The sequence below is a fragment of the Urocitellus parryii genome, chromosome 9 (assembly GCF_045843805.1).
Source record: "Urocitellus parryii isolate mUroPar1 chromosome 9, mUroPar1.hap1, whole genome shotgun sequence".
In the NCBI taxonomy this organism is placed as follows: domain Eukaryota; kingdom Metazoa; phylum Chordata; class Mammalia; order Rodentia; family Sciuridae; genus Urocitellus; species Urocitellus parryii.
Window position 1 is genome coordinate 89,056,363 of NC_135539.1, and position 12,079 is coordinate 89,068,441.

At 35.7% G+C, this 12,079-nt stretch overlaps 1 protein-coding gene across 1 annotated transcript in view; it reads right to left on the bottom strand.

Moving 5' to 3' along the window:
* Pld5 (phospholipase D family member 5) overlaps positions 1–12,079 on the bottom strand; it is a 398,582-nt gene that overhangs the window by 227,978 nt on the left and 158,525 nt on the right. The window contains exon 2 of the mRNA XM_026390749.2: positions 6,047–6,183. Within this exon, the coding sequence (XP_026246534.1) occupies positions 6,047–6,183 (137 nt within the window). The remainder of the gene's footprint in view (positions 1–6,046; positions 6,184–12,079) is intronic.

The following is a 12,079-nucleotide window of genomic DNA, read 5'->3' on the forward strand; positions in this document are numbered from 1 at the left end:
GAGATATATAGATATATATATCTATATATATATATCTATATATATATAGATATATATATCTATATATCTCCCCAAAGGAAATGAAGTTGGTATGTCAATAAGTCATCATAATAGCCAACAAATGGGAACAACCTAAGTGTCCATCAACTGATAAATGGATAAAGAAAATGTGTAATATAACACCATGGAATAGTAGTCATAAAAAAAGAATGAAATCCTATCATTTGCACCAACATGGATAAAATTAAAGATCATCATGTAAAGTACAATACAAGTAGTGCATGATCTCACTCATACGTGAAATCCAAAAGTTGACCTCATAGAAGTTGAGAATAAAATGTTGGTTACCAGAGGCTGGGAAAGTAGGAGGGAAAGAGGGAATGGGAAAGGCTGATCAATAGGTAGTAAGTTGCAATTAGATTGGAGCAAGAAGTTCTGCTGTGCTACTGTATGGTATGGTGACTCTATAGAACAATTATTAGATATGGAAAATGACAAACCCCAAAATAATGAGACCTGAGAAAAGGGGAGTGAGAAAGAAAGTCATAAATTGGAAGCACTGATCCTTTCCCATTGCATTCTTTCCTGGTGATAAAATAAACCCTGGGGAGGAGGTGCCCAACAAACCTAGAAAGGTGGTCGAGTGCCCAAGCTGACATGCTCATTAAGTCACTTCTCAGGATAACCAACATAAGCCCAGTCCCTTTCTCTGTTCATGGGTTCATTTTCCACAAAGAGAGTGGGTCCATCAGAACCATGCTTGCCACCATCAGAACCATGATTCCATTCCTGAACAAAAGAGTTGAGCTGATTTGTGAAATTTGCATCTGTCATGGTCTTTTGTGCTAAGAACAATAATGCACTATTTGTTTCAAAAAGCTAAAAGAAAGAATTGTGAATGTTTTTACCAAAAAGAAGTGAAAAACGTTAGAGGAGATAGATATGTTTACCCTAATTTAAACATTATTCAAGTTATAAATGTATCAAAACATCAAGCTGTACTCCATAAATATATACAATTTATCTATCAGAGAAAAATACTTTTAATTTAGATAAAAAAGAAAGCATGTAATATTTTTTTCCACTGTGAATCTTTCTCACTTGCTGCCTGCCCTCCAGTCTCTGCCAAAATGCAATCGATGGTAGCTGCCTCCTTTGCTGTAGCAAGCTCTGAATACACAGCCTTTGCTTTTCCTTATGGAGTTGGTCTCCATTTATTTCCTTAAGATTAATTGTGTGGATACAGGGCTTAGCTTTATCTCTTACTTTAAGATAAAAATGGGAGGAGGAAAGGATGATTGAAGACACTTTGTAGGGATTCTGAGCTGGAAAGAAAGTGGGAGGAACTGAGTTCTACAGGGTTGGTGCCATCTCCAATCAGGTCATCTCTAAACAGAAGAAAGTAGAGTGGAGTGGAGTTCAGAACTGAGGAAAGACAAGAGGGGGGCGGCAGTAATAAAGGGATCAAATGGGTCACTTATATTTAATATAGCTGGAGGATTGCATGAGCCCCAGAGTGTAAGACCAGCCTTAGCAACAAAGTAAAATCTGGTCTTTAAAAAATAAATGAATAAATAAATATATATTTTGGTTGTGTCAATATAAACATTGTGGAAGGAAGTTAATGTAGATAAAAGAAAAAATGTATAGTTTAAACCTAAGTACCTACATTCTCTCTTTCCTTCAAATTTGAGAAAATTATATAAGAAATAATTACTGACATTGATAAAAGGGAAAATAGATCAAGGAAATTATTAAGGTTTATTAAAAGGGACTTTAACAATTGAGGCTAGTTAAAAGGGACTTTGAAGGCTGGCACAGTGGTTTGTCTTTGCAGTCTCAGCTACTTGGGAGGCTGAGTGAGCTACTCAGCCACTCAGCAGGAATACTGCTTGAGCCCAGGAGTTCAGGGCCAGCCTAGGCGAGAGAGAGAGAGAGAGAGAGAGAGAGAGAGAGAGAGAGAGAGAGAGAACCCATCTCTTAAAAAAATAAATAAAAACGCACTTGAAAGACAAGTTGGAAGCAGATGATATTTTATAGATTTGGGTGGAAAATTGTGAGTGCATCATTTCTTGCAGTATATATCAGCAAAATAATACAAGGGGAGAAGAAATAACACAAGTCAGACCAAAAAAACATAAGACTATTTTATAGGGAGATAACATTATTTAGAAAGACATAAAAAAGCTGGGGAGACATTGAGTGGGCAGTATGATTCAGAGTGCAAATACTTAAGAGGGTAGAGGGTAGTTAATAGAAATAAGATGACTTAAAGTAATATATTTGGAAAAGAGTGCATGGGTGGAGGAGATCTTGGGAGAGGTTGTCAAAATAGTGAGAAGATGCTGACAGGTTGCAGAACATCAGTATTCTTTCAACTTTCAGGAATGGGGAGAGCCATAAGCATGAAGGGAGTTTAATTACCAAGTAATAAGATTTTAGCAAAGAGTGAACTGAGAATGCAGCACTCTTTATGGCAATAAGACCAGGAGGAGACAAGCAGAGAGAGAAAGCTGTATTCAAGTGAAGTCAGTTCTCATTGGAAGATGAACACCATATGAGTGTCATCTTGAAATAAGGTCTAGGAGGGACTCTGCAAGGTTAGAGGCAGGAAATGGATGCCGAAATAAGAGAAAAGGCTGGAATTTCGTACAGAATGATGCAAGTGAGACTGGCAAGCTGGTGAGCATGTACAAACCAGCAGTGCTTTCTCCTAAGGGACTACCTCAGCCCCAGTATACTCAGTGGGTGTATCTCTGCAAGCCTCATCACTTTAATCAGAGGTATCCCTTCTGGAAGAACTGAGAGCTGAAGAACAGTGAAACTCACTCCTCTGCAGGCTGACAAAGCTGTAGAGCAATAGCCAAAGCTGCTCAGAGGACAAGGTTGCATAGGATCAGTTTAATAACTGGCAGCAAGCCTACAGCAAAACAGCCAAACGGTCAAGTTAGACAGGCTGCTGTGGGAAGCACTGGGGTATGCTAATTGTGGTCTAGCAAATGGGTAAAGAAAATTAAAACGAAAACGACTGCTAATATAAGGAGAAGGTTCAGGAAGTGAAGAATGCATCTACAATGGCAAAAACAGAACTCTGACCCACACCCAGAAGCAACTTGCCCAACAAATCAACTTTTATCTCTGTTCACCAGCCTGGGAGTCAGCCTGCTCTATGTCAGACTTGCAGACAGTCAGGCCACTCTCTCCAGTAACAATCAAGGGAGCCAAACAGTAATTTCTATGACAAAAGACTCAAAATGGCAGGAACTTGATTACTAATTACTATTCCCTAATTTTTATGCCTACTTCCAACCAAAAGAAAGCTAAACCAAATATGCTTTTCCTAAACAATAACACAAAATGCTACACCTCCAGCTGGACACTTTCAGCTTTCCCATATAAACAGTCTCCTATCAGAGCACTTCTGTCCCTTCTTCCCTCTAGGGGAATTTTGCTTCCCTTTGCGTCTCTGCAAAACACAATTGATGTTGGCTGAACCCTTTGCTACAGCAAGCTCTAAATAAATACCCTCTTTTTTCATGTAGCTGTTTTTTTTTTTTGGTATATTTCTACAAAACCAAAAACTAAAATCAAGATAAAGATTTAGGGTAAGTGGGAAACTGCAAAGAAGGAGAAGTTAGTTGGGAATATGGGAGAAGGATTTCTGGACTCTTTGGAAGAAATGGGGAGAAAATTAACATTACTATATTGTTTGTTGTATCACCTGATGCTTTGCTATGGCTTCATAAAGTTCACTGAATTCTCCTAAACCTTGTGAAATAGATTTTTTAAAAATATATCATTTTTAGGTAAAATTTAAATAGCCTTCGTAACCCATCCAAGGTGGAACAGAGAAATAAATCCAAGGATGAGTTTATTTTTTTCACTATTCAAGACATTCTCCCAGATCTCTTCTTATATTGCTATTGTAGTTCTGAACAGGCACATTGCCTGAGAGTCTCATTAACTGTATTGTGACTCTTCCTTCAGTCTTTTGGTGCTCTGCAAATACGCGATGAATGAAATAATTCAATTAATATCTTGCTCAAGTTCACAGAGATAGAAAGTGGGTACATGTAGATTTGAATTTGGATCTTTCTGATTTCCAAGTTTCTATTGTTTACTGTATTAGCTTAACTTGGAAGTGGAGGTTTGCTGGCAGGTAGGTACAAAGTTGAGGTGGACATTACATTTATTGATTTAAGGTGGTTAAAATGATAATGTTAGGGTATTGGGTGGTATATTTTCAAGTTACTAAGGATGTTGGTAAGGGATGGGACTTACAGTTGGGAGGTCTGTTAGACACAAAAGAAGATGAGAAAAAGTCCTGAAATTTGGAATATGATATTGCCTAAGATGATAAAGTGGGAATGAACACTGTAAAATAATTCTTTTTCATCAAATTAAAATGAGAATGACCCAGGATAAATGATGCAACAATGATGTGGTAAGCAGATTTGGGGTATAAGAAATTATAGATATCCTACCTCCAAATCTTATGCATTGGAAAGAGGAAGAAAAGCAGAAGTCTCTAGGGGAGGAAGTTAGGGGGGGCCACCAGATTTCATCTACAGTGTAAACACTGTAGCACTGAAGCACTTACTAACATGACTTAAAATGCAGAACCATAATAGAGGACACAGAAAAGAGAATGTAGAAGACAAAACATATTTAAAAATAGGTGGCTCAAAAAAACTGGCTGTACACAGGGGTGACATATAGCAACTATGATAGTGATTTCAACTACTCCTAGGAAACGAAGCAGGAGGATGGTGGGAATTAGACTAATATTTCTAGACAGAGGGAGATGCAGCATTGAATCATCAGAATTTAGTTGTTGATAGAGGATATAAACAAACCCAAATTCCAGTTGCATGAATTAAAAGTAAAAATTCAAACGAACAATACTCTCCCCAAAGTGAAAAGAAATAGAATTCTCAGGCTCTCTGCTTTTTGTTGTAACCTACTAATACATGGGAATGAGGGCTGAAAAACTCCTAGATATTTTGTCTTAAAGAAGGTTTTATGGTTTAACCTCTATAAAATTGCTTTCTAGGTGCTAGAGTTTGCATTTAAAAAACCCAGAAGTCTTCATTATAAGGTGAAGTAAGAGAGAGAGAAGCTGAATATTTCTACTCAATAAATATGAGTCATTGGCCCTTTGTCTATGGTCTGTTTATATTTGACATGTAATAAGTAGAATTAGCAGAAAATGACAGCAATCTGCTGTTGTTCTATTATTTTTCTTATAATAATAACAATACATTTTTTTCTCCCAAATTCAGTCTGGGAAATAAATACATTTATGGAACACATTTCTAACAAGAAGGAATAAAATCCAAAATGCATGCTGATTTCTTTCTTGTATGCTTTGTTCTGTGTATAATACTTGTTGCCTGGTAACTAGATTATAACAGATCATAGGTTGAAAAAAAAGTCAATTGTTTCATCAGGACATTTTCTATGCCAGAATATTTAACCTCAAGGCAAAATATCCAGGATAAAAACTCACCTACGCATTATCAAGTTGCTGTTGATTTTGAGCTAGAAAAGATGGGCACTTAGACTAATGCTTTCCACAGGGAAAAATCACAATTTAAATTCATTATAAGCTCTAATTCATAATTACTGTCATTTTGTGGCCTCAGTTCAAATTTGCAGCAAGACATATTTAAAAATAGAGCTCTTATCTATCTACCTCTTCTTGGTATTTTTTTCTACATCCTCCTCTATCCTAAAACAAAACAAGTAGCAGTTCAAAGAGGAGTTGAAAGAGGAGATCCATGGGGCTGATACTGTGCCATTGATGGTTGACCATTACTCTGTATAGGATATGACCAAACTAAAAAGTGAATAAAATCATTGCTGCTATTTATTGCCTTGGTCTAAAAGCAAGATCCTCCATAAGGCATGTCATATTTCAGTTTAACCCAAGGAGAAGTTAGATGATTACTTGTGTTTATGATATTTTTTCTTTTTACTGCCCAAGGTCCTCTTTGACTCTCTCGCCCCCCTCCCTAAAAGAGAATTTTTGTTTGTTACCTCTTACCGACATTTATTTTGACAATTTTTTTCTGAGAGTCCATCTTCATCCTCTCCCATGATGTCCACGGCTGAAAATATCAATGCAACTAGAATGGCAAAGCAGCAGACCAGGGCAAAGATCACAATGCACTTCTGCTGGGACTGCAAGAGAAAGAAGAGGAAAAATGTAAGTGGGCCGCCTGCCATCCCTTAGGAAACTTAAGATCTGACAGCTTTCCAAATTCCATGGAATATCCTTTGAGACATCATTACTGTTAGCATTGCGAGTGAAGGGCAGTTCTCTGGGAGAAAGTACCCAAGACCTTTAAACTCCACTAAATGGTTAGAACTTATTCAATAATTCAAGTGCAGTATCCACACTTTTGAGTGAGTTTGCTCTTCTTTCTAATCAAAAGCAGTCCAGAAAAGATCGCTATAAAGTCTATTGTTGCAAATTAAAAATAAAATACAGATGCTAGCTAGTCTCATGGTTTATGCAGCTGGCACAGTATATTTCAAAACACTGAACATAGGCATAAATAACATTCATACTCTTGATTTTCATTTAGAGATACAAGATGAAGTTCTAGGTAGTCAAAACCACTCATATGCATATGTTTAGGCCCAAGAATTGTAATCAGAGACATCCTTCCCTCCAGGGACTCAGGGCTAAAGGTTGCAGAAGTCAGGGCCATGATGCTTGAGTAGCACCTGTGACACTGGGACAAATAATTTTGACTACTTTTTCTCTGCTATGGTTTGAATGCTTGTGTTACTACTCCCTAAGTTCATGTTAAAATCTTAGCCCCCAAAGCAACTGGCATTAGGAGGTTTGGAAAGTTTTCAGAACTTTCTTTTGCAAAGTTTTTAGACTATGAGTATAGAATTCTTACAAAGGGGATTGGTGGCCTTAAAAGAAGCCTCAGAGAACTCCTTCACCCTATCCACCATGTGAGGATGAAGGAAAAAAAAGTGCCCTCTAGGAAGTGAGTCCTCACCAGACACTAAATCTGAGTCTCCTTAGCCTTGAACTTTTTAATCTCCAGAACTGTGAGAAATAAATTTTGTTATTGATAAGCCTTCCACTTTAAGGCATTTTGTTATAGCAGCCCAAATGACAAAGTCACCATCAATTAGATAAATCCAAATAGGGAAAAGAGAAGAGAAGGCAATTTTTAAACATCTATGTGATCTTAAGGGTTATTTACAAAGAGTAGTGACCTTCAACCAGGCAGCACAGCCAGGGATGTCATCTTAGCCAAAGAATAAATATAAATGTACAAAAGACTCTTTCTCTGCTTCTATCTATCCCTCCCCACCCCCCACCACCATCTCTCTCTCTCTCTCTCTCTCTCTCTCTCTCTCTCTCTCTCTCTCTCTCTCTCACACACACACACACACACACACACTCCCTCTCCCTCTCTCTCTATTCAAAGGGTTGTTGAAACCAGCTGATTTTGCCACTCCTATCATGCTCCTGACCAGTATTGCTATAGCCAAATGACTTCTAGGGAATCCAAAGAACCTCCCAAACTCAGAGTCCAGTTCTTCCAAGACTCAACCTCACAGGGGCATATTACAGAGAAAGGCATTTGAGTCACGAATCCACAATGTTTCCTACAGACTTCCTTTAGGTGTTTCCTAACCCTCTCTCGGGTCTTATCTCCCATTAGGACCTTGCTCCACATCGTGTTCTCTTCACACTCCACACTCAAAGACGAAGCAGGGAAAAGCCAAAGGAAGACACCACCACTGTTGTTTTACCCAAGACCTTGGTTATGTTTAAGTCCTGGATCATGGTTTGTTCTATCCCTAAGTAATTTGCATAGAGCCTAACAAATAAAAGGTGCTCTAGAAACATGAAGGAATAAAATCCAAAATGCATGCTGATTTCTTTGTAACAAAATTGCCAGCATCATGCCTCTTGTATTTTAGGCCATTGTTGTATAAACCAACAAAAGGGGAATGAATGAAATGAAAATGGCAGTGGCATATCTCTTGGAATAGAGGCACATGAAATGTCTCTTTCAAGACTCAACTGTGACCTGACTGAAAACTGGATTGTTTCCATAGTGGAAATCAAAGTGGTGGTTGTAAATCTTATAGTTCATCCTTTTTTACTCTCTGCTAGAGCTGGAGGCTAATTAGTGCACACGGTGAGCAACTATATAAAAGTCCGCAGAACAGATTATGCATTTATCTTGTCCTTTTATTTTCCATACATTCCCTATTCCTTGTTAGTAATATTTTAATTTTTTTGTGGTGCTAGGGATCAAACTGACAGTCACACTCAGGCTGGACAAGCAAGCACTTTACTGCTGAGCTAACCCATTGATTTTATCTCTAAGAAGCACCTTGGTGAACCAGTTGAGGGCTCCAACTTTGGAATCAGAGTGTTAACATTCTGCCACTTACTGTTTGCAAGCTTTGGGCAAATTATTTGCCTTTGTACTTCAGATTTCCTGTCTGTAAAATAGGGATAGCAAAAATAACTATTTTATAAGGTTGTAGATACTATATGTAGAATACTTAGAACAGTTTCTGGAATACAGATAGCACTAAAGGAATGTTTGCAACTGTGTACTTTATACACCTCTATAAAGCTGCCTGAAATATTTTAGGAAAATAAGGTGAACAAATAAATAAATAAATACAACAAAACTATGAGTAAGAAGCAGAGAGGAAGAATGAGAAGCATACCAGGAAGAAATAAAACAGGGAAACAGATTTTCTAGGCTAAAATTTTTCTTTTTGTATTTTTTCAATACTAAGGATTATACCAGGTACTCAGGCATACCTAGCAAGTGATGTACAAGCTATGTTCCCCAGCTCTGCCCCATCAACCCTCATTTCCCCAACTTTTTTATAAGGGTCTCACCAAGTCTGACTCAGCCTCCTGAATAGCTGTGGTCATAGGCATGCACCAGTCTGGCTAGGGTAAAATTTTTGAGAAAAATTTCTAGCTCAGTCCCCAATCTCAAAATCCTAAAGTAGAATTTCTAAAACTTCAGTATGCATTATAACCTCCTATAGGGCTTCTTAAAATATGCATTTCTGGGTCCCACCTCCAGAGTTTCTGATTCAGTGGTCTGGTGGTGGGGCTCAAGGATATGCATTTGTAATAAGTTCCTAAGAGAAAGGACCACGCTCTGAAGATCTGGGCCCTGAAATGACAGAAGTTCCTTCTTATCCATGAAAGATATGTTTCAACCCCCTATGGGTACCTGAAATCATAAGTCATAACAAACCCTGTATAAGCTATATTTTACTATGCATATATTTCTATGATACAGTTTAATTTATAAATTAGAATAGGAGATTAACAACAACTAATAACAGAAAGAAAATTTATAAGAATAAATTGTATCAAAATTACCAGCATCATGTTTCTTGCACTTTAGGGCCATTATTAAGTAAAATAAGGTTATTGGTACACACAGATTAAAGTACCTCATCAGTTGATCTGATTACTGAGGTTACTAAGTAACTAATGGACAGGTAGTGTATACAGTGTAGACACAATGGCCAAAAAGATGATTCATGTCCCAGGTGAGACACAGCAGGATAGTTTGAGATTTTCACCACACTAATCAGAATGACATGCAATCAAAAATGAAAATTTATTTCCAAAATTTTTCTTGGGATTTTTTTTTTGGTAGGGGAGGTGACTATAGGTAACTGAAATTGCAGAAAAATATTGTAGATAAAGGGGACTACTATATCAACTATACCAATGCATAGTACATGTTCATCTTGGACTCATTTGCCTTTAATAGTTCATTTTCAAACATTACTGAGATCATGACAAATACATCCTAATGATTTAAATATAAATATTGTCATGCATTTTCTTTTTGGGGATTTAAAAAAACAATTTTAAACAATACATATTCTTATTTTGAAAATGTTTCCTCCTGGCCTTTACTTTTTATATATTTTATTGATATTCACTACTTGTAAAACTGAAAAAATATAACCTGTTTATAAATTTGAAAAAAAAAACAAACCCACATAATGTTAAAAAGAAAATAAATCACAATTTTACTCAAACATATTGCCATTTATTTTGAGTTATTCTATACTACATTTACTTACCTAATAATCTGATCAAATTTACCTTATATAGGGTTTTATATTTTATTTTTGTCACTTGATCCCATTTTAATGTCATTAATTTTCTTTTAAAGTATAGTTTTAAGTTGGGCATAATATTTCGTTACATGAATATATTATTGTCTCCTTTACTCTAAAAATCTAAGGAAAAAGTCTACTCAATTTTATAACAAAAACAAATCAATATTTTCTCCATTTTCCCTAGAAATTGTAAACAGGAAACACACACTCACACACACATACACACACACAAAGATTTTAGAGCAGTTTGAAGTAGTGTAATATTATTCACATTAACCAAGTTTAGAAGAGACTCTAACTCAGAGCAATACAATTAAACATTATCTCAAAAAGAATCCTGAAGACAAAACTTAAACATACCACGGGTAGGGTACACCAGGGGCACTTGATGATGCATCCTGGTGATGCTAATACTAAATGCTTAAATTACAACATTGATTTGTTTCCCTTTATTCTGAATGTTATGATAAAGCAGTAAATGAGAACTAGCTAATTTGTGTCCTATTGGAAGTACTTTGATGTAATAACCCTTACATGTTTCCATTAACTTATTATATTAATTTAATTCTTTATTATAAATTCTATCAAGAAGAACAATTGAGCTATTATTTTCATTTTAATTTGTCAAAGAATAAAAATTCAGACTCTGATATTCACTTTTAAATGTCTCCTTGGAACAAAGTACTATAATAGTATAAGGTCACACCATTACTTAGTCTCATTTCACTTCCACTTCATCAAAAGTGAAAGATTCTATTCATCTGGTAGCATAAGAGCCTAATAAAGAATCCAGACTCCAAGTTACCAAGAGATTTATTCATTTTCAAATCCTCAATAGATCATTATGGAAATCAATTTGAACAAACTTTTTGTTTTTATTGTATTGAATCAAAGAAAGTAAAGTTTTAAGGAAAACCAACAAACATAAACCAAATTTCATTGATAAGTTCAACATATTAAGAGAAAATAAAATTTGAAATTATAATATCTAGCATCAGTCAAACTTTACTTTTCACTACACTTTACATACAAATGGAAAAGAATTGCTTTCTTGGTCAATAAATCCAATTATGCTAACATTAAAAGTATTTGAGTGTATATCCTCACCAAGCTTACTTGACCTCAAATAAGAAATAGAAATATGTGACCTCTAATTATGGAAAGAACAATAAACTTAAAAATCAGAAAAATGGTTTTTATACTATTTAACAGATTCTTAAAAGGAATTTCCAAAGGTGCATAAAAGTAAAATGTAAATGTGCAAAAAATGACCAAAAATTAAAATTATTCATGTTCTTTTTCATGTATCAACACAATTTTTTAAAAAAAATGACAAATTTTTAAAAATGTAATCATGGAATCTTAAAAATGTAACATTTTATGTGTACAACTTTTAATCCCTGCAAAGATAAAAGTTACATACAATATTCTCCATAGGACAGATGTACAAATTAACATATTTAATTTTTGAGTTGTCCAAGTGATAAACCAGGTAAAAATAGTTGGGGTATGTATTTTTGTTTGTTTGTTTTGTAGTGCTGAGGATGAAGCCCAGAGCCTCATGGATTCTGGGGGCAACTGATCTACCATTTAAATACCAGTTTAGTTATTTAACTTATTGGATCTAAATCTGAACTCTCTAGATATGTTTTATAGAGTCAAATATTTCCCTTTATTTTCTTTTTGGTTTTGTCATTTTCTGCTCAATGGTTATTTTCATATTATTATGAATTCTAGTTAACAAATCCCCATGTTGATCCACCAATGTAGAAATTAAAGTCGAATGGTTAGCCCTGAGCTGTGGAATCATGACATTCTTGGGCCTACAGGATTTTCCTACAGTTCCTACAGTTCTAAATATGTTCCTAAATTGAGTTCCTGGTCATGTTCCAGGGAAAACAGGTCACCCATAAGATCCAGAGTA